Below are 27,710 nucleotides of genomic sequence, written 5' to 3' on the forward strand. Positions count from 1 at the left end.
TCCACCTTTCCTTTGAGAGCCAATTTGGGTAGGCTGTCCTCTTCTTCCTGAATCCTAAGAGTGTTGGATACACAATCCCCACCCACCAAAGTGTTATCTTAATGGTGTAGAATAGAGGAGAGATCACCTGGTGTCCTACTCTCCATCTGTATTCTGCTGCCATTAGGGGTAAAGCTGGAATAACCATAGGCTCTTTGGGATTGTCCATGCTAATTACAGTATAGTTTCCAGTAGCTCTGAACATTTCTGTGCCTTTTAATATATATATATATATATAGAGAGAGAGAGAGAGCGAGCATGCACAGATTGCTCTTACTAAGTTCTCTGCCCTTTTATCACTTGCCTGTTGTTTGTACCTCTCTCTCTTCCTGTTTTTGCCTGGATTTTGACTTTTGCCAGTTAACTGTTTTTTTAATGTTTGTTGATATATAATAAATAAATGCCAAGCTATATTTTTGCTAGCTGAACTGAGTGGCGTGAAGCTTGTTTTGATGTGGATATAGGAATTGACTGGGAATGTGCTGGGTGCAAACTAAACTGGAAATTACCTCTCTTAATTTCTACTGTTTATAATATCCAATACTCTCACCTAACCTTTTTTTAAATAATAACATCAATGTTTTTAATGGTATTCTGTTTTAATAATGTTATTTTATGGTTTATTCTATGTCTCCCAGAGTCACGTTCTGTGGGATGGGTGGCCATATAAATATGATTTATAAGTAAATTTATAAATAAAATTAATTTTCCAACAAGGAGAAACCTGGCAGTTTGAGGAAAAGGAAATCCAATGGTTGGCTGCCAGCTTGTCCAGGTGGAGCCAGATTTGCAACTCCTACCCTTTGCAACCAAAATTCTCCCCACGACCCGAGTTCAATTCCAGCGGAAGCTGGATTCTCTCTCAGCCAGCTCAGGTCGACTCAGCCTTCCATCCTTCCAAGGTTGGTAAAATGAGTACCCGGCTTGCTGGGGAAGGTGACGACTGGGGAAGGCAATGGCAAACCACCCCGCTCTATAGTCTGCCAAGAAAATGTCGTGAAAGCGGTGTTCCTCCAAAGGGTCAGACATGACTCGGTGCTTGCACAGGGGACCTTTCACCTTTTAACCCTTCAAATTTACAACCTCCAGGCAAAGCCAGATTGCAGTCAGAATGATCCTGCTCTCTCACATTAAAGCCCTTTCTCATACTCTGTTGGCATGTCCTTAACTGAAACATGTATTTTCCTAAGATTATGCAGCTACTGGGCAAGCCCAGTAAAAATGCATCTTTTTTAAGGAGGCAACAACAGTGTGGAATGTGCACCCATACCTGCTCTGAAGCACCTTTTCAGCTTTGGATCTGAAGCACTAAATATCCCTATTCAAAACTATTGAAAATGTGTATATGTTTAGTGTGTGTAAACTATGCACAGGCCACCTTTATTTTTCCAGTTCTATGACTTCTTTTGAGTAAGTTTTTATTCTCCTCTATGGAGTGTTGAGCTCATTAGAAAGATTCTGGACCGTATCCACACATTTTCTGCCTTAAAAGTATTTATTTCACTTTTATCTCTCCTTCAAGACATTTAGAGTACCATTTAGGTTTCCTGACTATAAACTGTACCAAATAAGAGTGATTTGCTATACCCACTCAGTGAAATTCATGCTTGAATGTGGATTTGCATTGAATTTTTTACATCTAAGTGCAACATTCTAGAAAAATATACAATTCATAGAAGACTTTAATGTATGCATAAATTTTCTGTATCAGGAGAAAACTCCATTTGGGTACTGTCCAAATTGTTTCCACTTCTATTAACTGAAAGCCTGATACTATTGATTTTATTTAGTATGATGTCTTTGGTGACAGATGCTTCTTGAAAATAATCAGGTTGTCCACAAGGAAATTGTAAGTCATTACTGTAGAATGGAGAAACGTTACAACTTTATTTGCAAAATGGAAATTATTTATTAGGTCTTTTGTCGTATTTGCTTTTGAAGATTGGATCAAGGTTCCTGTCAGAATTTCATCTGGAACGTCCTCTGATTAATCAAGCAGTACCTTGGGGGAGATATCCAGCCTGATGGAAGAAGCATGCTCATTGTTCATCCTGAAAGTTGCTTGCAATAGAAATCTTTACTCTGTGCCCTGCTCAACTTATGGTGAATTTCTGACTGTATATGGAGTTTGGACCACTTTGCTACTCAGTTAACCTAGAATTATCTGTCACTTGAAGAATTTGGTTTTGACCTACCTACAGGCATAGACAATATCTATTTTTCTCTGACCCAGTGCCAGCTTCCATCTTCTCTCCCAGCAGTGGTGGGAGTTTCAGTGGGGGAAACTCACTGAGTGACCTTGAACCAGTCAGTCTTTCTCAGCTCAACCTACCTCACAGGGTTGTGGTTGTGAGGAAAAAAATTAAGAGTGCAATATATTTTTAAGGTCCTGAAGGAAAGCCAGAATATACATCTAACAAATAAAATAAATTCTCCATGTGATATTTTCAGTGTTACTTCCAGCAAAATTGGTGATCCAAAGTCTTAAAAACTGCAGTTATATTGTTATTTAAATTTTATTTTCATTCGATTATTATAATTTCTTAGGTATTACTGTCTCGCAGCTGTTGCTGCCATGCTGAAATATGTTGAGTTCATTCAAAATTCAGTTTATGCACCTAAGTCGCTTAAGATTCGTTTCCATGGAAGTGAGCAAACAGCAATGATTGATTCAACATCGGCCCTAAATCTTGAATTAATTACTAACAATAGGGATCCTAGGTAAGATATTTTGTTTCAAATTCTAAACTGTGGAGAAGATGTGAGTGTTATACTTGCAGTTGTGACATAGTGTTAGATACAAATCTGTGGTTTGAAAATAGTATTTTTCAAATGAAAACACATTTTCAGTCATTAAAATATTTAGAGGAAAATGATAGAATGTAAGCATTCAGGTTCTATATGGTTCTCTTAGTTTCTTGTACTATAATAAATGCTAATTTAAAAAGCATTTGTCATATTCATATGCCATGCTGATATATAAAATGAGTAAGCAGCAAATTTATTACAGTAGCCTCTATCATTAGGGACTAGAGCAGTATTACTTCCAAACCTCCACTTGATAACAATTAAATGTAGGATTCTACTTTCATCTAGTTTATTTCATTCTAAAATAGCTAGCTGCAAGCTACGGTTACATTCTGTTGAGTGTATCCTCCATAATTTTCAGTACCAGCAACAATTGGAAAACTTGTGGTTAGAAATAGTCAGATATGTACTTATTCCTCTGGGTATTTCAAAGAATTTGGGTATATTCAGTTTTGTATTTTTACTAGTAGTGAAGTACTTTTTTTCCCAATGGTACAGTTTGTAAGGTATGAAAAGTTCTTTAAAATATTGTATATATGATAAGACAGTGCCATACCCTTTGTGAAAACTTTTCATTTTGTTCTCGTCTTTTTCTGATTAACACATGTAGTTCAGCAGGTTTGTTCTCAATTCATCTCCAGTATTTCAAGTATTGAAACTTGCATATTTACGAATGACAGTACAAATGACTCAGTTGTCTGTTCTGAGTAAGGTTTCTCCTTCCTTTCCTTCTCTCCTTAACACATATTTTTTAAAAATACTTTTTTTTTGCAGTATCTACTTCCTAGCCATATTGTAGAGGTCATCCAACGTAAGATGCAAATATAGTATGTATTTTATGAAGGTTGTGTTGAAAATTATTATTGCTGTTTACTAAAAAGTGCAAACAAAAAAAATGGTTTACAGTATATTTCAGTGTATATTACTTCTGGTCTTTTAGTCTCTTCCCAAAGCTAAATTTGACTCCTTTCTCTGACTTTGTTTCTTTACTCATCTACATACCAAGTAATATCTCCCTTTTTAATTTTTAAACTGTTTACTTGAAGATTTCCACCCACAGGAATCGTAACTGTCATCATAACTGTTTCAGTCCCAGTACATGATACCAAAGCCAGGTGTCTACCTTTTTCACTATTCACAGCATATAAATTCCAAAAACTTAACAGTAAAAAAAAAATCATACAGTACCTGGTGATATTTAAGTTGGCTCTAGGAAGAATTGTTTATGAAATAGTGGGATATAGGTATAATGAAGTTTTTTTTAACCAAATAAAGTTGATTTAGAGAGCCAGTTTGGTATAATGGTTAAGACACCAGGCTAGAAACTAGGAGACCCTGAGTTCTAGTCCCACCTTAGGCACAATGCTAACAGGGTGACTTTGGGCCAGTCACTCTCTCAGACCTAAGAAGAAGGTAATGGCAAACCACTTCCAAAAATGTTGCCAAAAAAACTGCAGGGACTTGTCCAAGTAGTTGCCAGGAGTCAACACTGACTTGAAGGAACAAAAAAAAGTTGATTTACTTCTTCCTTTCTTCTGTCTTGTCTTTAAGACCTTTGTTATATATAACTGACTGTAGGATGGGAAAGGCATGCTGGAGGTTCAGGAGTTTATACTGGGGTGCTTGGTACTGTTTTAGGCTTGCTGGTATATAATATGTTCATTTAGCAAGGGTGACCTTTTGAGTTTGATCTGGAAATGAATCAGGGTTCAATAAAATAGCAGTTTTTCCTTGTGATGTTTGTAATATACTGTACATATATGGGTCCTGTATCTCCACAACAGCCTGTCTGGAATTTTGTCAAGCCTACAGTTCTTGGTGGGAGCCTCATCTTTCTGTAATACATATTCATTTAAAGATAAATCTCCAACCATTCTGCTGTTATTTCTGACTGCTATTGTGGTAACATCCAAAGTTGTCTTCTCCAACCTAACATTTCTTGGATCTTTTTCAAATGGACCCTGAACTCCATTTAGATACTTACATGAATGTGTCAAATGTAGCAAATTTCCACTGTTTCACAAGCATGTTTTCTGACTTATTTGTCTAGACGAGGGGACTATACTAAAATCTTGTCCACATTGGCAGGCCTTCATGAGGCAAACCCACTGAAACTTGTTTCAGAGCATTCCTTTGAAAATGGCTTAGTGTGGCTAACTTCACAGTTAAACTGCCATCAAGTAAAGTCTCTAAACATTGCAGAAATTTACAGCTATTTGCACAGACCACTCAGACTTTTCAAATTATCATGTGGGGTGTTAATAGCAAAATCTTAAAAGACTTTTATCTATCTGCAAAATAAACTTGAAACAAATTATTCTGTTTCTCTCCAAATAAATCTGGTTATGTCACAGGCTCCATCTTCTCCTGCTAGGTCCCTGGTACCATACCTTTGATTTCAGGAACTTTGTGTTCCAGTCCCGTTTGTACATACCAACAAGAAGAAGATGATTTCTGATCTCAAAACAAAAAACAGAAAGACAGAAAATACAAAGCTAGGGCTACCCTCCACCTCAGATCCAAAGATTCTGCACCTTTAGTTTTGGCGGAGATCATGCTTTTCCATTTAAGATATAAACGAGCCACCATAAGAACCAAATGTTTAATATTTTCTATTTTAGTAACATTTTTAATCTTCCCTTGTCCCAAAGGACTTTGACCAACAAACAGCAAGAATAAAAACTGCAAAACCGACAGTACTCCAATAAAACTAATATGCAAAATAATTTAATATTATATCATAATGTATACAATGGAGTAGGATTCCTTGTACGTGCTTTCCACATGCAAGGGAAGATTTATTTTATTTATATATATATATATATATATATATATATATATATATATATATATATATAATAATAATAATAAAAAAAAAATAAAGGAATTATGTGGCTGCCCAGTTCTGCATAATCATAACTCCAGGCAGCATACATCAGTTTTTCTTTTTCCTTTTTGTGCCTTAGAGTCATTGTTGACTCCTGGTGACTGCCTGAACAAGTCCCTGCAGTTTTCTTGGCATGATTTTGGAAGTGGTTTGCCAGTGCCTCCTACCTAGGGCTGAGGGAGAGGGACTGGTCCAAGGTCACCCAGCTGGCTTTGTGCCTAAGGCAGGACTAGAACTCACAGTCTCCCAGTCCCCCCTCCACTCCCCCAAACAATATAGCAAATAAAAAACATACAACAGAAAAACAAAATCCATAAAAACAAAGTCCCGCTGGAGGGACTGTCTGACAAACAGCCTAGCTGCTACATTTTATACTAGCTGCAGCTTCTGAATCATCTCCAAAAGCAGCCCCAAGTAGATCATACTGCAGTAATTCAACTGAGTGGTGATCAGGACATCCAGTTCTAGGTAAAGCCATAGCTGGTGCACTAATTTGCCAACTGAGTTATGGCTGAAATCAGAGGCCATTCAGCTAGCTCAGTATCTATATCAGCAGTCTTTCTAAGCAGAGTTTGCTTTCTCGTTATCTACCAGGCTGCCATGTAGTTAGAACCTTCCACATTTATCCAACGCTACAGAATGGATCTCTGGTCGTGGCAAAACGCTGTTTTTTGTCAAGGCTGTTTTGTCTTTGCTGTTGTCATGTGCGCCGTTTCAATGTATTCGATGCATCGTAACGTTTCGCATGTCATTAATTGGATGCGTGTTGCATTTGTCTAGGGAGGATGGGAACGATTATATTTTGGCTTTGCTTTGGAATGTGTTTGTGTTATCTACTGCGCTCAAGGTTACTTTCCCAGGCTAGCAACTCTGACGATTGCTAGCACCTGTGCCGGGCGGGGCTGTTATGAGGGAGGCGGGATACGTTTGAAGCAAGGGTTTAAGTTTGTATTTGGCGCGCTTTTGCTCATTCTCAGCTTTCTCTGTATTTGCTTTTAGTACTCTAATAAATCAGATTTCATTTAGCATCCTCTTGTGAGTCTGAGTATTTGGGGCTGGGGCAATCATTACATAAAGCTGAGAATCTCAGTTCCTAACTCCGCTGGCCCCTGTCCAAGGAAGACAAGCGTCTAACTTGTGAGGGAGAGAGCCCGCGATGACCGAGCCCGAAATCGTGATGATGGAGGAAGGGGAACCGGACTCGACCGTGAGGCCGTCCGGCCGACCGTCCCAAGGAGGGGAGCTGTCCGCCATCAGAGAGGAGGCGAGCTCCGGGTCGGAGAGCGAAGCCGGGGGGCTGAAAACGGCCCCGGAGACCACCGTGAATTCTCCGGGTGAGCTGCTCACCTGGGATGAGACCCGAGGAGATGCCACAGCAGCGGGGGGCCCATCCTGGAGGCAGAGATACCCTTTATCCCCCAACGTGGTGCAGGTGCAGCCAACGGAGGGCTCACCCACTCCGGATCGAATCAGAGTGCTGGAGTCGAAAATGGATTCGTTGGAGGCTATTCTGAAACAGCTGAGCTTGGATGTAACCTCGATGCGAGAGCTCCGGGAAGAATCCAGCCAGAGGCATTCAACCCCTTCCTCCCAGGGGCTGACCCCGGAACGGCGACGGGTGGTGCGGAGGCGCGAAGGGGACCAGTCGGTCCAGATGGAAATCGCAGCAGCGCCCGGGCGATCGCCCCGGGGCCCCGTGCCGCTCCGAGTCAGGGAAGCACCAGCCGCTGCAGCCCCGGTGGTGGGACGCAGCCCGGTGGGAGGCGGTATGCGAGACTTCCCTGTCAAGTTTGATGGGGACCCGACCAAACTCTCGTTCTTCCTGACTAATGCGAAAGCTTATATGGAAGAATGGGGGGGGGGTTTTCCAATCGGAGAAGGCAAGAATCATCACCATTGCCACCAAACTGAAGGGGAGGGCGGCAGACTGGTATGTCCAGATGTGCCAGTCGGAAGCGCCTGAACTGGAAAATCTCGAGGAGTTCCTCTGGGCGTTGAAGCAACACTTCGAGGACCCCTTAGCAAAGGAGAGAGCAAAGCGAGCCCTGAAGGAACTCAAGCAGGGGTTCCGATCAGTGGCCGATTATGCTTTGGAGTTTAAAGCGCTAGCTGGGAAGGTGGATGACTGGTCCCAAGCAACCATTATCGAGCTCTTCAAAGATGGCTTGAATACCGAGGTGCTGCGCTGGTCCCTGGGGAGGGACGACCCATACACGCTGTATGAGTGGATCCTGCTAGCAGGAAGGGCTGAACATGCCCAAGAGGTCTTTGCCCAGCGGAAGACCGTTAAGTCGGGGCGGGAGATGAAGCCCAGCCGCACATCGACCACCGGGGGAAAACCGGGACAGCGACCCTGGGACGAGGAGCGTGAGAAGCGGTATGCCAAAGGATTGTGCCTGAGATGCGGTAAGGAGGGGCATAGAGTGGCAGCATGCCCGAAGGCAAAGGTGGAGGAACGGCCCGGAAAACCGCAGGCGAAGTCCCCTGCGTTGCCGAGGAAACAGAAAGCTGCGGTGGCTGAGACCGAGGGAGACGATGTGATGTTCTACGAAATTGAAGGGGAGACCGAAATCCCGCAACCGGCGGGAAACGCCAGCCACCTGCTCTAAAGGGCGCCGCTGGGCAGGTGGTAGAAGACGGGCGCGAGCCTCCAGCGGTGAGTGGCACTTACCGCATACTCATGGTGAAATTGAAATTGGGTTCACAAGTCAAGACGGTGGAAGTATGGGCCATGATTGATTCGGGGTGTTCCCGGTGTCTGATGCACCCCGACGTGGTGGCGGCTTTGGAGCTCCCTACTTTTCCCCTACAAAGACCCATCGCATTTACTCAATTGGATGGGTCCATGGCAGGGGGCAAACCGGTCACCCACTTTACAGGGCGGGTAGCCTTGCAACTGGGCAGTCACCAGGAAGGGTTGTCTTTTGTCGTGGCTCCCGTAGGGGGCCCATTGGTGGTGTTGGGGGTACCATGGTTGGTGCAGCAAAACCCCCAAATAAACTGGGTCTACCGGACCATCACATTTAGGGATGGGTTTTATCAAGCGGCAGAGGGGAAGGGTGCCCCAGAGGAGATGGTGGGGGTTGCGGCAGCTGCGACTCCGCCTTACCCGGCCTCTCCTCTGGAGGGCTTGCCGGCCGAGTACAGGATGTTTGCTGATGTATTCGGTGAAAAGGAAGCTGACCAGTTGCCCCCCCATCGAAAGACGGACTGTGCCATAGAACTGCTGCCCAACACTCAATTGCCTAAACCAAAAATTTATTCCATGACGCAAAAGGAACTGACTTTGTTGAGGGAATTTGTGGACAAAAATTTGGCGCGCGGATTCATTGAGCCGGCGAATTCACCCGTGGGGGCGCCGGTTCTTTTCCGCCCAAAAAAGGATGGGACATTGAGACTTTGTACGGATTTCCGCGGATTAAATGCCGTCTCAATTTCCAACAAATATCCCTTGCCATTGATAAAGGACATGTTGTCACATCTGGCCAAAGGCAAGATTTTCTCTAAACTGGATTTAAGAGAAGCCTACTATCGTGTACGAATCAAGGAGGGTGATGAGTGGAAAACTGCATTCAATTGCCCGTTGGGAGCCTTCCAGTATAAGGTGTTGCCGTTTGGGTTGGCTGGGGCCCCTGGGGTATTTATGCAATTAATCAATGAAGTTTTGCATGAACATCTGTTTAAAGGTGTACTGGTGTATTTGGATGATGTATTGATTTATACGGAAACCATGAAAGAGCATGTAGCTCTGGTAAAGAAAGTCTTGTGTAAACTCAGATCTGCTGAATTGTATGCAAAGCTATCCAAATGTGCCTTCCATCAGACCCAAATTGACTACTTGGGGTATAGGATTTCTGATAAAGGTATAGAAATGGACCCTGCCAAGGTACAGGCTATCATGGACTGGGAGAGTCCCCGTACCCGCAGGCAACTTCAAAGTTTCTTGGGGTTCAGCAACTATTACAGATTATTCATAAGGGGGTTCGCTGAGATTGCCTTGCCCCTAACGGACCTGCTTCGAACGAAAGGGGTGGGAGATACTAGGCGAGTCAAGAATCCCGGAGCGTTGTTGAGGTGGACGCCTGCTTGTCAGACGGCGTTTGAGCGGCTGAAAGCAGCTTTCGTCAAAGAGCCCATTTTACAACACCCTGATCCTTCAAAGCCCTTTGTTGTACAGGCTGATGCCTCCGATTATTCTATTGGCGCATTGTTGATGCAAAAAGACGAGGCAGGATGCCTCAAGCCCTGTGCGTATTTATCCCGCAAGTTCTCCGAAACTGAGAGGCGTTGGCATGTTTGGGAAAAGGAGGCATTTGCAGTGAAAGCTGCATTAGAGGCTTGGCGGCATCTGCTGGAAGGGGCTAATCACCCCTTTGAGGTATGGACTGATCATAAAAACTTGGAGGCACTTAGTACCCCTCGAAAACTGAGCCCTAAACAGGTTCGTTGGGCTCAATTTTTCAATCGATTCAATTTTCAGTTCAAATTTATTCCAGGGAAAAAGAACTTCTTGGCTGATGCCTTGTCAAGGCAACCTCAAGACTCTGGGGCGGCGCCAGATGTGGTGAGCACCCTATGGTCGGCGCCCCAATTGGGCATGCAAGCTGTGACGCGTAGCCAAACGCGCGCGCAACAACCGCCCACCACAAGCGCTGCTCAGCCAAGCTCTTTGTCAATTCCCTCCCAATTGCAACAAAAGTTTTTAAAAGAATTAAAAACGGATACTTGGTTGCTGGCGAATAAAGACAATGTTACTTTTGACAGAGGCTTCGCTTGGAAGTCCGACCGCCTCTACGTTCCTGAAAGCCTCCGAAAAGACGTGTTAACACGTTCACGTGTTAACGCGATGACAAACTCGCGGGTCACTTCGGTTTTGTAAAAACCTTGCACCTCGTTCGGAGGCAATTCTGGTGGCCCACATTACGTAAAGATGTCAAAGACTACATTGCTTCCTGCACTGTTTGTGCAATGTCCAAACGCAAGGTGGGCAAGCCCCAGGGGCTGTTGCAGCCGGTAGCAGCCCCCTCTTCCCCTTGGGAAGAAATCTCCATGGATTTTATTGTAGAGCTACCACCCAGCCAACGCAAAACGGTCATTTGGGTGGTCAAAGATTATTTCTCCAAACAAGCCCACTTTATTCCCTGCGTGTCCATTCCGTCAGCGCGTCAATTAGCCCGCCTATTCCTTGTACACGTGTACAGGCTACACGGATGTCCCTCCCGCTTGATTTCAGACAGAGGTACACAATTTACCTCTCAGTTTTGGCGGGCGTTTCTCAAGCTGTTAGGCACGAAGCAAGCCCTCTCCACGGCTTGGCATCCTCAAACGGACGGGGCCACTGAGGCGGTTAACTCCACTCTGGAGCAGTACCTGCGCGCTTTTGTGAATTATCAGCAGGACAATTGGGTAGACCTTCTACCGTTTGCTGAAGTGGCTTACAACAATGCCGTGCATCAAAGCACTGGACAGACCCCGTTTCGGGTGGCTCTGGGTAAAGACTTTGTTCCTATCACTGATCTCCCACAACCTCCTGCAGGTGCGGTCACTACAGATGATTGGTCAACACAACTGGCTGACTCTTGGCCAATGATTCAAAATGCATTGGCTGATGCTCAAGCGGATTATAAATTGTATGCTGATCGGAAGCGGGCCCCCCAACCTGCATTCCAAGTTGGGGATTCAGTGTACCTTTCTACCAAGTTTATCAAGTCATCACAACCTTCCAAGAAACTTGCACCTAAGTTTGTGGGTCCTTTCCCAATTGTAGCTCAGATCAACCCTGTGACTTTTAAACTTGATTTGCCTCATAACCTGAAACGCTTACACCCTGTTTTTCATTGCAGCTTACTCAAACCGACTATTCCTTCTGATCGTTGGCATCGGCAACCTCCATCTCCCACCCCCATCATGATTGATGGTCAGCAACACTTTGAAGTTAAAGAAATTTTGGACTCTAGACGCCTTCGCAATACTTTGCAATATTTAGTTCGTTGGAAGCATTTCCCTCATCCTGAGTGGGTCGCTGCATCAGATGTGGCTTCCCCGGTTTTAGTGGCCCGTTTCCACTCCGCTTATCCCTCGAAACCAGGTCCCTAAGGGTATTTTTGGAGGGCGGTATGTCATGTGCGCCGTTTCAATGTATTCGATGCATCGTAACGTTTCGCATGTCATTAATTGGATGCGTGTTGCATTTGTCTAGGGAGGATGGGAACGATTATATTTTGGCTTTGCTTTGGAATGTGTTTGTGTTATCTACTGCGCTCAAGGTTACTTTCCCAGGCTAGCAACTCTGACGATTGCTAGCACCTGTGCCGGGCGGGGCTGTTATGAGGGAGGCGGGATACGTTTGAAGCAAGGGTTTAAGTTTGTATTTGGCGCGCTTTTGCTCATTCTCAGCTTTCTCTGTATTTGCTTTTAGTACTCTAATAAATCAGATTTCATTTAGCATCCTCTTGTGAGTCTGAGTATTTGGGGCTGGGGCAATCATTACAGCTGTTACTTAAATGCCTATCCAACTCCCGATGAGATATCTTCTACTCATCTGTATGTGTGAATCACACAGACCATGATGAAAAACTGGTTACCTACCTGTAACTGATTCTTTAGGCATCATTTGTGAATTCACTAACTCCTGCACGTTTTTCCTACTTCGGGCTCAAGGATAACATGTTTCAGCTTAAGGCTACCCTCTTGATCTTCAGAACTGGGGAAAACAGCATAGGTCCTGTTTATACATACATATGTGCTACAGGGAGGCAGAGCTCCTAATAAAAATCTCTGCTACTGCACAAATGCAGAATCCATTTGTTTGGATTCATAAATGACCACTTGAGTCACATTTATGGGTAAGCAACCAATTGTTTAGTTTGTGATACATATAAAAGAAGGGAGCCTGGTATAATACAGTTGGAGAACATCTTTCCCAACATTGTCCCTGCATTTGGTTGATTTTATTCCACAAGTTTCATTAATAAACTGCAGTGTTTATCAAGATGTTAGTAACTACATTTCATTTAGGTTTGTCTTGCTCATAAAACCTCATTGTGTCTGAACCATCAGAATCAACCATTTGTGATTGGAATTATGCTTCCTAGGGTTAATTAGCATCAATAATTGATCACAGACAGTCTGGTATCATTGTTTTTTGTTTCTTTTCAAGAAGGTGATTGGATGGTCTTAGGTTTCTTTTCCTCTGTTTAGTTATGCAGCCTATACTAAGTATCTAAATTTAAATATTTAAGTAGCTATTTATACTGTTTTAGTTGTTTTAATTACTCAGCTGAGTACATTTAGGACACCCAGGTTTTAGTGAATGTGAAAGGAATTGTTTATTCAGCTCAATCAGTTGTTTATTGAGTTGAGGTTCCTGCATCTTCAGCCTCCTCTTTGCCTGAAAATGAGAAAGAAGAAAATGACTCAGTTGAGCCCTGGAAAACAGAGCCCATGGAAAGCCTCTAAATAATCAAGGATAGAGGATGTCTTCACAGCAAATGGTTCTATAAAAGTGCTTCTGTCTTCTATCATATTAAGCAACAATTCAACATGCTACAATAACTTGGGTTGGATGAATTGGAGGGTTGTAAATTTCCCGCTCCCTCACTATAGTATGCCCCTGCAACACAACTTGGCTTTTCTACACCATCAGCTGAACAAATCTCTGCCAATAATAGCCAAAGTAACACTATTAACTTGTTTGCAAAACAGTGCCCTTTTAACAGTGTAAGCAATGGCTTTGATCGTTCAGGAATGATCCGCCATTAAGGAGAAGTAAGATGAGACACATTCTTCTATGAACTGCCTTGCAAAAGAGTTGACAAGGCTATTTCTGCTAATGATGGAATAACCTCTATGTTGTTCACTACTAAATCTATAGGCTTCCAGATAGAAGCTGTTATCAAGAGAAGACATGCTTCTATTCAGTCTGAAAGCTTTGGGCAGCTGTGAGTTTTGTGTCTGGCACAAATATTGCAGTATGTTAAAAGCATGAATACTTTAAAGGCAGATGGACAATAGTAATTAATTGCTATATTGTCACCTATCTTAAGTTGATTTTGACAGTGAAATATAGCTTTCAAGTGGCACAGTATTGTGCTAGGATAACCTGTATACTTTCATGTATCTTCAGTTACCCCACTTCCTAAGGGATTGAAAATCTTCTGTCCTAGTAGACACTGTCAGTTGTCTGCCCTCTAGGAAGTCTAATCACAGGGGGCTAATGATAATCTGCCCTCTAGCTGAGTTTATTACTGCCACCAAAAAACTAGTAGTATTCTGCCACTAAGTGGGAGCTGATTAAGTCTTGATTACTAACCTTAATAGTATTTCCTGGGGAATTACTTACTCTCACTCTTTCCCTGGGACTCTAAAGATAATGAAATCATTCATAGGTAATAAAGGTTATCCTAAAAGGCCATCAATTTGACCCCTGTATTCTGAATGCATCCACTAAGTAGAACTCACCAGGGTGCCACTACCACTGTTTTTGTTCTAGTATTAACTAGATTGCTATGAAATATCACCGCTTTTTCAACTGTTACCCAACTTGACAGTGACCATCTCCTACTCAGTCAAAAATGCTCACATTTACAGGCAAGATGCAAATCACCTGAGTAATTCCTCCAGGGAAAGTGTTTTGATTGATTGCTAGACCTCTTGGAAGTAGGGAGTGTCATTTGCACTTGTTAAATTCAGTCACCACTCTTCAGCCATGACTCTCTTATTTGTGCGAAGCAGCCCATCATAGTTGCCTTGTATAACTTTTTAAATATTGATTAGCAATATCCAGGAGGTCCTGCATGTCCAGTCCCTATTTAAGATCCAGGAAGCCAAGCCTTTATCATTGAAGCTAGGACCGGTTTAACTGAAGGTTTTAGAAAATACAGAATTGACAGTTTAAATCATTCATGAGATTTGTCCTTGAAAGGAAAAAAAAGTACAAAGCTCTGTTTAAAAGGTGGGGAAATAGAGGCCCAGAAAGATAATTGGCAAGCACTCTCCTAGATTATTGAAGAAAATAATTCCACTGATTTATGATGGTTTCTTGCCTCCCTCCATTTGTTCCCCAAATCTTCTGCTGAGCCTCACCACCTGATTACTCCTGAGATGTGGGCCAAATATTTCCACACTCTGTTCAGCAGTGCACCAAAGACAATGCCACTGTTGGATCTTTTCCCTCATGCCATAGCAAATTGGTCCCTGATGTCTTTTTTTGAGATTTCCAAATTCATTTTACGACTTTAAAATGGCAAAGCAGTCAGAGATGATCTGATACTGACATCTGATACTGATACTAAAGGCAAATTTGGATTGGTCAGCCCCAGTCCTGGCATCCTGTTCACAAATATAGATTCTTTCTTTGTGATTCCCACAAAGTAGATCCATCATAATCCAAGCATTCAAAAAAAAAGGGGGGGAGGGTCTGGAAAGAACCCAGCTAATTTCTAATTTGTAGATTAGATAATATAGGGAGGAGGATCAAGCCAGTTTCAGGAAAGGAAGGTGCCTTACTCTTCACCACATGATAGAAAAAAATATTCCTCCATGAGGGTTTGTTTATGTTGTCTTTATTGACTTAAAGCTGGCCTTTGACCTGATCCCCATCAACTTTAGGAGAAATTGGCTGCATGTTGACAAAGGGATGAAGCAGGATTGTATTTTGGGACCCTTTTTCTCTAATTTTGATATTACTCCAAACTTTGGCAAAACTTGAATTTCACCCCTTCCCACATTAAGCAATAGATCTGGTTCCATTGCAGCAACCCTCTTCCTAACATGAGTGGGCTTGGGACAGAGCTTCCATGTTCTTGCCCATTACTGCAGTGAGAAGCAGCTGGTCATCAGTTATAACAAAACTGTAGTAGTCACCTTCTCCAAAAGACGTATTAGTCACCTGCTGCTCCTGGAAAATGAAAAGTTTTCACATTGATCAAATCAAGGTATTAAAATATTTGGGTGCATCCTTCCAAGCCTTGGCAATGTGAATCAACAGCAAAAGAATGTCACTGTCAGGGCTCATAATGTTTCAGATGCAATGCTGTGCTTTGCCAACTGTAATAGTGATAACCATATTCTTGATGCAACAAACATTTTCAGAGCAAAGATCATTAGCCATCTGCTAAATGGTGGACAGATTTGTTACTACTACATCTTAAGCTCCATAGAGGCTGCCCAATCCAAATATTTGAGATCTCTGCTGCTAATTCCTCATTGTATATTAAATTCCCTCCTGAGACTGGAAAGTGGCCTAATTTCTGTGGAGATTCACATGTGCCTTTGCCACTTTAAAAGTACTAGATTAAATGGATTTTGGGGTTGGGGGGGGGTGCACTCTGGTTCTTTGATTTTGCAGGACAATTTATGACATCATCAAAAATTGGCATTTGTTAGACTTAAAACATGGACTGTTGTCCCACTCCTTGGCATTACTCTGTTTTGTTCAGCTTGGTCCAAACTGAAACAAATAGCTCTTGATAGTAATATTCAGCATGACCTAAAAACCTAAAATATACCACTATATGCCTGTTGGGAAATTGTTCTCACATGCCAAGTAATTAGCAAACTTCTCTTGCCCATCCAGTACAAAAGCTTTTATCCTCACCTGTTATAATGTTTTGCATGATCATTGTTAAAAATAAGATTCAGTAACATCCATGCACAAAAGAGACTTTACTCCAAGAGCAAAAATGGAAATCATCTCCCATATACTTCTGTGATGTCAGAAAGTACTGTATGTACACTTAAATTTGTATTAACTTTTTGTGAGATTATTTTTCAAATTTGTATTGTTTTCAAAGGAAAGGTCATACCCTTTTTGGCATTCTAAATTATACTAAGACACCAGGGGGAAGTCGAAGACTTAGGTCTAATATTCTAGAACCCCTGATTGATGCTGATAGTATCAACACAAGACTGGATTCTGTTCAAGAGCTCCTTCAAGATGAGGAATGCTTTTTTGGTCTTCAGTCAGGTAAACAAATTCTGCTTTGTAAAAGGAATAAAATATTCTGTGGTTAGATTGGTGTGGTGTATCATACTTTATTCTTCAAATCTTCTGACTGATCTATTCATATCATTAATAAGTTACTATTGTAAATAATTTACACGACTGAAATAAATTAGTAAGTTAGCAAGTTAAATATAGGAGAGGCTTTTTAAAAATTATTTTATGTTTGTTTAATTATAGTCCAAGAACCGTCATAAAAAGAAATATAAGAAGTTCAGTAAATAAAAGAATAAAATTATGAGAAAATCCTGAAACAATAATGAAAAGGAGGTATCAGGGAATTTTCAGAAAGGATTTTGCAACCTTCTTGGACAATTGATTACAAAAAAGAAAAGCAGTTACTGCATAATCACAGGAGCAATGAAAATAACTAGCTGGTTTCAATTGCCATTGGGTATATAATGAACATTTTAATAGCACATGGATACACATTCAGCTTCTGTATCTGAGCACAAGCAAGTACAGGGTTTAATGTATCTTAGTAATTGTCATCCTAATTGGTAGCACCCCAGTCTGTGTCAGGGTAAAATGTCTCCTATGGGGAACATGAAATATATATTTTTTAAAAATCTAATCCAAGGAACAGGGGAGCAATTACACTGTAGTAAAGATGGAAAATACTAGCTCTGTCAATTGAATATCTAAATCCCCAATCCTCTGCTTCAGTTCAGCCATAGTTCAATCAAGGCCGAGAGCAGAGAATGCTGACGAAGAAAGGCTTCAATATACCAAAATCATTGTTAATTTGTCTCCTTCTGGTAGATAAACCTATCTGGTAGGGAGCCAGTTCGGTGTAGTGGTTAAGGCATCAGGCTAGAAACCGGGAGACTGTGAACTCTAGTCCCACCTTAGGTACAAAGCCAGGTACGTGACTTTGGGCCAGTCACTTTCTCTCAGCCTTAGGAAGCAGGCAATGGCAAACCACTTCCAGGAAACCTTGCCAAGAAAACTGCAGGGACTTGTCCAGGCAGTTTCCAAGAATCAGACACAATTGAATTGGGGGGGGGGAAGCTATCTGGTGATGTGAGGTGCACCGAGGAGATTCACCCAAAGACTTCCTTTAGCCAGAATTTAAGCCAGCCAAATTGGGCCATAATATGCATGATCAAAAATAACTGTTTATAGCTGTAAAATAAGGGGGGCTAGCACAGTGGCCCACATACAGAATTTATTTTTAAAAATTTGGTAAAATTAAATGTTTACCAAGACTTGCTGTTTGTCGATTGAGAAATTAATTTTTGAACCTCAGAAGGTGAAACTGGAGGTCATTCAGGGAGAGATTCATCAAGAAGCTGGACATCGGCTTTGCTGCCTTGGAATACAGTAAATAACCATGAAAGTATCTAGCTGAAGTCTCTAGAGAGATTATTTTCAGAGGTAACTCTGACTGGAAATTGAGAAACAAGACTCCAAAACCGGCAGTAATTTTTATTGATCGTAGCCTGCTGGATCCTAGTCTAGTTTTTTAGAACTTGTTTTTTTTCCTTTAAAAGCTTCTTGTAGCACTTTTTAAAGGAGTGAAAGGTTTCATGTTAGGGAGAATCATTATTATACAGGCATTTTTATGAGCTAGAATTACCTGTTGACCCAAGGTTTGGATCAACTGTTAAACTGATGTTAAGAAGGGACCTGGGCAGGTTGAGTATACTTTTGGACAAGGTGGTGATTCTTTGATAAATAGAGATTATTTCATGAGGGTCACTGAACACACATATGGGCTGTTTCAGAAGAGTAGCTAATGGGGCAGCAAACAATGGAAATAATGCCACAGTCTACTGGTCCAAACTGGTCTGAGATTCCTGTCAGATGGGATGAATCATTGAATTGTAATGGACAACTAGGTTCAATTAAATCAAAGGCAAAGAGACCCACTATTGGCATGTGATCACTTTCTGGGGAAAGAGAGTGTAAAATACTGTAAAATATTTACAGTAAAGGGGGAAAATACTTGTAATTAGAGAAGATGTCCCTCTGGCACCCCAAAGTTCACCCTCACAGAGCACTCATTGTCAGAACACCAAAATTATTACCAGTTGCAGGTTACAGTTCTAGATGACCAGTCTAGTATGTATGTCAGTATTTATTTAACAGTTGTCATGGTTCCTGTTCCAATGGTCCTGGCAAACATCGTAACGGGTTCCCATGCCACGGGGCTGACACGAGTTGCTATACAGGAGGGGGCTGCTCCTGTTCCTTGTACCAGGCTGTGATGCAAGGAGTGAAGAATGAAGAATGCATGTTTGGGTTATCTCGCCTTGTCAAGGACGTTTCCCGCAGACCGGCAGGAACCGTTAGGGGCACCTGTGGGCATGGAATTGTACTGCCTTTGGGGGGAGGGACTAGGAGTTGCTTGGGGTTTTATTGGGAGACATCCCGCACTTTCACTATTCTCAGCTTTGCTTGTGATCTTGCATACTATTCATTATTAAATCAGATATCCATGAAAGCCTTGTGTGAGTCTGATGGTGATTTTGAATAGGCAATCATTACAACAGTATTTATTGGTTGGGGAACATCCAGTATATTGAAGCTTAAGATGGAAGAATTCCCTCTGTCTCACAGAGTATGAATCTTTTGCCCACTTAATGCCCAGGCTATTGCTGAAACCTCTTCCAGTTCCTGACCCTAAATTCTTCATACTTAGTTGTGTTTTGTGCGTTCCTTCGCTCCAGATTGGACTTTCTCCAACTGCTTATGTAGGAATTGGTTTCAACAACTGAAGTGAAGATTGTATATTCTGATATCATGTTATATGAATCTTAATCTCAGTTTATCACTTGTCAGACAGTACTAAACTCTTACTATCTTACTGCTCAAGTGTTTTTTAGTGATTGTATTGATCAGAATGATTGTATTGTTTTGTAGCAAGTACAGGTTGTAGGGTTGATTCACAGTATAGTAGAAATTTAAGATCCTGCCAATCTGAAGTAGAATGATAGCTGCAGAGAGATAATGGTGAAATGATGGTTAGATTGTAAGAAATGTAAAGAATGAAATGGTAAAAGAAGTTGTAGTATAGCTGCTAACGATTCATGGCAATAATTTCTTAATAATGCAGAATCCCAAAATGGCTGGTACAAGGAAAACACCCAGAGATTTCCTAGGAATCAGGTGGTTTCAAAGCTTGGCTAATCACCATAGGATTTTAGGATTTAAGTGGCTGTGAAATGAGTGGTGACAGCCATTAACATGTATAAGGCAATCCATGCTGAGCAGGATGGTTTAGAGGGTTTGAAATAACATGCAGAACATAGCAAAAGTCCCAATACAATCTTCTCCCAATGGTATCTGTGACCATTATCTTACTTGCCGTAATTCCCTAACACCACATCATGTTTATCAGGTATAGTTATTCCATGGTATAACAGGAGAAAGGGAAAAGGGAATGGAGGCAGATAATTTTGCATTCTAGCAAATATAGCATAATTTCCCACAGATACAGGATACAAGCCCCCATCTCAACATTCATTATGATATCACAAATTCTATCCTTTAAAAAAAAACAACCTGAAACTTGAAATACACATATCTTGAACTCAGAACTTTTTGAATTTGAATAATTTTGCACATGCCTAGAATTAAACCCTAGAATTTAAGTTTAACTGGTTTGTGGATCAAACTAAATGTTCTGCTTGATTTTTATTTTTCAGTTATTGCAAGATTTTTGGACACTGAACAATTACTTTCAGTTTTAGTACAAATTCCAAAGCAGGATACGGTATGTTTATAAATATTTTTACAGAATACATTATAAATATCTATCAATTACCTCTCTATTGCTTGTCTGTTTTAGACAATTTTGTTCATGAATATGAATCAAAACTACTTTTTAAAAATATTTTCAGATATGAATACACACACATACAGATACATACAGATACATATACAGAGAGATGGTATTTTTATCCTTTGTATTGTACTAGAGTCTTAGAAGTGTTGGATTTTTTATCTTTTAATTTATTTAGATAAGATTTTAGCTTGCCAGAACTGGTTATGATATTGTTATGTTCTAATAATGGACATGATAGAATTTATTTATAGTTGGTTATTTAATTTTCACTAAATTAAGTATATAATTTAATTTTAATTACACAAAATTAAATTATTCTTAAGATATTTGTTTATTTTTACCAGTAATCAAATGGTTAAAGAGAGTTACTAATTGTATTCCATATATATATATATATATATATATATATATATATATATAAGCTTGAGCTCTTATATATATATATATATATATATATATATATATATATTTTCCCCCAGAGCTCAAGCTTTTAGTATTTTTTAACTCTAGAGATAAGTCACTAAAAAAATACTGTGTAAAGCCGAGTGAAGGCTTAAGAGGCTGATTGAATAAAATGATGAAAAATAATGTGAAAAATGCAATAGTACCAAAGAAATAAGATACAAATAACAATGTGACATACAATATGGGAATCCTCACAAAACGTACAGTAGCTATCCAACCTCCGAAATAGGATTTCCTGTTCAGGTCCTCGTGTCACGCTGGAATAGGAGCCTTGTTACAATCTCAGAAGAAGGGAATTTTCACAGTATAGGGGCAGGGAGTAAGATAGGAAAAGGACATCTCTTTTCTTTTCATCATTCCAAAACTGTAGTAATTTGTCACACTAAATGACTCAGATATATGGATGGAGAATGGGAAATCAAACTTTTCCCTTCTTTTCCCCCTTTACCTTCTATCTAGACTTCCTATAATGTTGTGTAGGAGCAGAGGGTTTTTAAAAAATCTGCTGGAATACTAGCACTTTATTCCTACTTTTTCCTTCAGAAAAGGAGATAGGATGGACCAATTCCATCTCTTATCCACTCCCATTCCTTTTGCTTGTTTTATCTTCTTTTTTTTTTCCAATTAGCAAATACCCAGGGCCATGTCAGGTGATTCTTTTCTTTAAAAGAAAATCCAAATGAAGATTCTCACTAGTAAGCAAAAAACATTACCTAATTTTTGGATGTTGGCTTCACGGGAAAGAAAATGAGAGTCTCAGAAGTGAAGAACAGTAACATTATAATGGTATAAGGTCAATTTCCCAGTAATCACTGATAGCATCTAATAACATCATACAACCATCACGAAACAATATAAAGGCTGTCCTCATTAGTATTATACTGGTACAATGATGGTTGGATGACAGTAAAGTACTCTGTAAATAACTAGTAGGAAATGACCAAATATTAGTATAGAACATGGACGTGTTTATTTAAATGAACCAGAATAAATAGTTGTTGCACAACTGTGAAACCACCTCTTTTTTCCTTCTCTTTTTTTTCTTCCCGTTTTTCTTCAAATCTTGAAAAGTATGAGGTTACCCAATGTCAATACTAGAGGGATGTACTATAATATAACCCTGCCAAACTAAAAGCTATAATAATGAACAATTTATTAGGGAAAGGAGATGTCATTTAACATTTCTAACATACCATCTCTAGTTATTGTGCTTACAAGGAAAATAGCTACAAGTAAGTATGATAATAAACACAGCAGTATCTAGGCTATTTTCCACTGAACCAAAAATAACATGATGTTCTTTAAAATAGGTTAATGCATCTGAATCAAAGATAACTAATTTAATTTATCTGAAGCATACCTTGGAACTTGTGGAGCCTTTGAAGGTATCGTATTCTAAAATACTATGTAAATGCCAATTATGATTATCATTAGGCCATTGGGGTCTCAAAGGAGTTTACACTCTATCAAATCAGGGCTTTACACTCTATCCTATCATGTTAATTTACCAGTGGGAGGAATTGCTTGCCTCCTTTTTAAACTATTATTATCCCACTAGCCAGAATGTGGTACAGTTAAGCTATACAGCAGGTAATGGAGACACTAGGACACTGCTTCCCAAACCTGGGTAAATTACCCAAAATTGGGTAAAAGTGGTTTTTCTCTGGGTAACAATACACGAACCCATTAAATTGACTTAAAGTGTATTAACCTACATTGGGTAAAAAGTGCTTTCTGATAAGTGGTTTTGGGTAATGAAGGAAAACATTTGGGAAGCACTGCACTAAGGTATCACCTGGTCCTTAAAGTTGATGAATGTCTGTATTCCTAAATATAACTCATTGCATAGTCACACAACTATATTGTCCAATCCCTGTATATTTACCTGCTGGACGCTCTACTCACTTCTTATAGTTATCTCTGATAACTGTAAGTACATGTGTTCATGTATGTGTGTGCAAGAAGACAGATAAAGAGAGGTAGAAGGGAATTTAGAGTAAGCATGCTTAATCCCTGCCTGAAATTTACCAAGGAAGCTATTCTCTTGCAATGAAAATGGTAAATCATAACTGCTTCTCCGCTACCAGTATATCTTTTCCAAGCTGTCAAACTGAACTCTTTTAGATGGCAAGAAGGCTATCTCTTTTCCACAAAATGACTGTGCAGAGATCTAATTTGACATGCTTCAAAAGACATTTTACAGACAAAATTGTGCATATATTTTCCTTAGAAGCCAGGAGAAAGTGGCCTGAAGGTGTATAGAGAATCTCTGACTGAAGCAATCTGTTCTATAACCTTTATGCTTGGTTCTTGTCATTCATGGCTACATAAAACTTCATAGGAGGAATTATTATCTGGCAAATAATTAATATCTCCTTCAGGAAAAGAATAGTTCCTTTACAACTGATGTAGTCCTGATCAGTCTTATGGAGTATCTTTGTCAGAAGAACATCAGACGGTGGGGTCTTTTGATTATATTTTTAGCTGCTCATACAAAAATATAACCTGAACCCAATTAGCAATCTCCTAATAATATATAGATAGAGCTACTGCAATCTTCTGATAGTTTGCTCCTGATGAAAATTCATAGGACTGATTGTAACTTTTAGAACTCTAAATGAGTTTGGAGCCACTATCATTGCATGTACATACCTGTCAGGCAATTAGTAGATCTATTAAGATATGATATATATCAAAACTGTCTTTTAGAGTACTTGCTTGGAGGGCCTCATGTCCTGAAATAAACTGGATAGCAACAAATATCAAGACTTATGAGCCCTGGCATTCCCTTCATCTGAATGTTTACCAGGAATCAGTGTTATTTTACTCACTTTAATATGAAAGCTTGAAAGCTTTTAAATATAAGTTTATTAAGATAAACCAAGTAACAAAATGAAGGTATGAATACACATAACAGTATTAATGGAATAGTCTAACTTCATCGCTAATTATAATGTCACAATTTACAAAGAAAAAAAGAGAGTCATATTAACAATTCAGTTGATACCAACCTCATATATAACAATAATAGGACAAATCCAAATCATTTAAGTTAATGTTCCAACTCCTGTGTTGTATCTCCAACAGCAATATGAGTTCAATCAATTAAATACTGTTTCCTTCAACAAAAAATTAAGTTACAGATAAATTTTCTTCAATATGTAATTTATTGTATTGATAAAGATAATATTTTTAACAATTTTTTGGTTTAGGTTATCATTTTTATGGTTAAATGGGCATGGATCAGTTTTAAAAAGTGATAACTTTTTAAAGTATTCAGACTGATAATATTTGAAGCTAATTAAATTCTTTTGTGCACACATTTATTATAATTTTTGACATATTCTTACAATTTAAATAATTTAAAAAATTATGTCATGCTTCTTTCCATCCAAACCTTAGTGAAGTAAAGTAGTAGTATTCAGTAACATTCCTCTACTGTTGACTATATAGATTTTCATTTTATTTAAACAGGAAACCTTAAAAAGCTATAAGACTCCATTGTTAAAAGCTTATTATAACTCTTTGGAAGATAGCAGGTACTGTATTATAAATACAATTTCATATCTAACATTTTAAATTAGACAATAAAAGTTAAAAGTTAATAATAATTGTAATAATCGGTATTATTTTATGTCAACAAAGACAGTAGTATTTGGATTTAAGTAAGTCACTATTAACTTGTTTTAAACATATTGATCACAATGAAAATGTGACTAACTAAAGAATCCTGACAGAAATATTATTATTTGAATAAAAATAGTTTTTCATATAATAATGAAAAATAAATATTGTATTAGGCAATTCAACTTAGATATGAACATAGTGGGCTTTTAAAAAAATATTGTGAGTGACTTGAGATAAAAATCTTTTTAGGCAGTTAATACATTTGTAAAATATGACAGTCATTTCCACAATTATGTATAATTTCTCTAGGTTTGGGATCATTCTTGAAAAGATTAAAACTGTTATTAATGATGATACAAGATACACAAAAGGATGTTTGAATATGAGAACTCAGAAGTGCTATGCAGTGAAGCCTAATATTAATGAATTTCTTGATATAGCACGAAGAACGTACACTGAAATTGTGGATGATATAGCTGGTATGGGAAGATAACATAGAATAATAATTTACTAGAATATATACTCTTCAATAATATTTATAGTGCAGTGTGTTAGTGCATTCAGAAGTATGTCTCATAGGGTTCAGTAAGATTTATACACAAATATATGAGGAATGCAGTCTTAAATTTGGTCGTGTAAAATAAAATTACTTAAAGATTCTGAAATGCTACTCACATTGGGCAAAATTTCCTAGAATATTCTTCTTTCGTGACTATTTTGAAATAAATGGGAGTTGTGTCAAAGGTCCTGCACAACCAAAGCTTTGATAATATTTCTTTATATCTGTTAACCAATTGAGAATGATGAAACTGGTAACAGAAAGAAGCAAATGTAGGCGGTACATAGGTACAGGTAGTCCTCGCTTAAAAACCACAATTGGGACTGGAATTTTGGTTGCTAAATGAAGTGGTCATTAAGCGAATCCAACCTTATTTTATAACCTTTTTTGGGGGCAGTCATTAAGCGAATCACCATGGGTGTTAAGCAACCCATATGGTCGTTAAGTGAATCACGTGGTTCCCCACTGATTTTGTTTGCCAGAAGCTGGCCAGGAAGGTTAAAAATGGTGATCACGTGACCACAGGGTACTGTGACAGTCTTAAATGCGAACCAGTTGCCAAGTGCCCAAATTGGGATCACGTGACTGTCGGGATGCTGCAACGGTCGTAAGTGTGAGGACCAGTCATAACTCGGTTTTTTCAGCATCATTTTATGTCCAAACCATCGCTAAATGAATGGTTGTTAAATGAGGACTGCCTGTATAGATTAAAACAGAATATCAAGGGCTTATGTGTGAGATAAATTTGGTTTTTATGGATCATGACACAGCTGCTGTATGGAGCAGAGGTCTCAAACGTGTGTCCCTCCAGGTCATATTGTGTGGCCCACACCTCACTGTCATACAGCAGGATAGCAGTGGTCAGAAGTAAGATTGCAGCTTGCCAATCTTCTCCTAGAATGACAAGAAAGCTTGCTGCACAGGGGTCTCAAACTAGTGGCTCCTGGCAGAGGAGGCAGGCAAAGAAAAAACTATTCCTTTCCCCACTATTGCCACAGTTCCCTACTGCTACACCTTTTGAGTGAGAAGCACAGCTCTGTACCTGGATGGGCCAGGCTAAGGGTGGCTGCAGTCCTCATGAAGATGCCATCACAGACAATACTGAGACTTGTCAGTTTGCTGCCTAGGTTTAGAGCCACATATTTCATCCTAAAGCCACAGAGAGAAGTGCAGTAGTGGTGAGTAGAGAAGGTCCCAGCCCTGGATGAGAGATTGCCTTAATGCAGAGCTAGGGGTGCAGCTATCACTTGGCCAGATCCACCTGGGGATGCAGCTGCACTGCCTATCCTAAAGCCATGGTGAGGAATGTGTAGTGGTGCCTCAGTGTAGGGCTAGGAACAGGGCTGTAACTAGGCAGGACCAGGACTCTATTCCCAGAACTTCAGCAGGAACTCAGATTCAGAGCAGTGAGTTTCATTTTGATTTTCAGGACCCTGGAATGTGACCAAGTAACATTTCAGATTCTCAGAGATGTTTTATCACTAAAATGAGGGCAGAAAATCAACATAATCCTGATTTAAGTAGAAGTCAGAGAAATGGCCAAAATCTCACAAAAGATTGGTTTTTTAAATGACTACCAATGGACATCACATAAAGAGGTCATGGCTAGGTTACAGTGAAATAAAAAACTCATTATTCTGTGTTCCATGTAGGTTATTTTCACACCTCTTGAGTGAGTCAAAGTCAACTTTGTCATTTTTGGCTTAAGAAGAGGGCTTCACACATTGGAAGAAGCTCAGTGACTGGATTACAGATCATGAGAACTCACAAAGTCACAAACATTATTTTTGGTCTTGGAAAGCTCCTGAGTTTTCAATAGAAAAGGGAAGAATAGACAAAGAGCTTCAAGATCAGATAGCAAAAGAAGAAAGTCATTGGAAAGAAGTACTACATTGTATTGTTGATGGTGTAATGTTTCTAGCAAAACAAGCCTGTTAAGGGGGTCACAAGAACAATACGACTTTGGTGATCCCAGGAGTGGCAAATTTCTAAATACAGTTGAACCGATATCCCACTACAATGTTCATTTACGCGAACATATAGAACGGCATAAGAAAGGGCAATTGAGCCACTTCTCATGGAAAGTACAAAATGAATTCCTAGATATTATAGCAGGGAAAATAAGACAAGATATACTGAACGATGTGACAGAGGCCAAATATTTCACATTAATTTTCAACTCAACCCTTGATATCAGACATAATAACCAAATGACAGAAATAATTCATTATGTGAAAATGACAGTGGACTTGAAATTTTGGAAAGCTTCACTTCATTTTTATTATCAGTGACAAAACATGTTTTGGCCTCACTGAAGAGATTTTGAAAAAGGTAGGAAGTGATGGCTTGAACATGAAGAACTGCAGAGGGCAGTCATACGACAATGGGGTCAGTATGGTTGGTATCTATAAAGGGGTACGATCAAGAATACTCCAGGAATACAAACTTGCATATTTTCTGCCATGTGCGGCCAGCTCTCTGAATTTAGTCAGAGCACATGCTGCTGAATCATCACCTGAAGCTCAAACATTCT

The 27,710-nt window shown here is 39.8% G+C and overlaps 1 protein-coding gene across 1 annotated transcript in view; it reads left to right on the forward strand.

The window, feature by feature from the left end:
* The window catches only part of MSH4 (mutS homolog 4), a 68,215-nt gene that overhangs the window by 16,342 nt on the left and 24,163 nt on the right, over positions 1 to 27,710 (forward strand). The window contains exons 6-11 of the mRNA XM_063300147.1: positions 2,587 to 2,760; positions 16,528 to 16,700; positions 20,387 to 20,454; positions 22,302 to 22,376; positions 24,466 to 24,530; positions 24,928 to 25,097. Coding sequence (XP_063156217.1) covers positions 2,587 to 2,760; positions 16,528 to 16,700; positions 20,387 to 20,454; positions 22,302 to 22,376; positions 24,466 to 24,530; positions 24,928 to 25,097 — 725 coding nt within the window. The remainder of the gene's footprint in view (positions 1 to 2,586; positions 2,761 to 16,527; positions 16,701 to 20,386; positions 20,455 to 22,301; positions 22,377 to 24,465; positions 24,531 to 24,927; positions 25,098 to 27,710) is intronic.

Source organism: Candoia aspera, chromosome 3, assembly GCF_035149785.1.
Source record: "Candoia aspera isolate rCanAsp1 chromosome 3, rCanAsp1.hap2, whole genome shotgun sequence".
Classification (NCBI taxonomy): Eukaryota; Metazoa; Chordata; class Lepidosauria; order Squamata; family Boidae; genus Candoia; species Candoia aspera.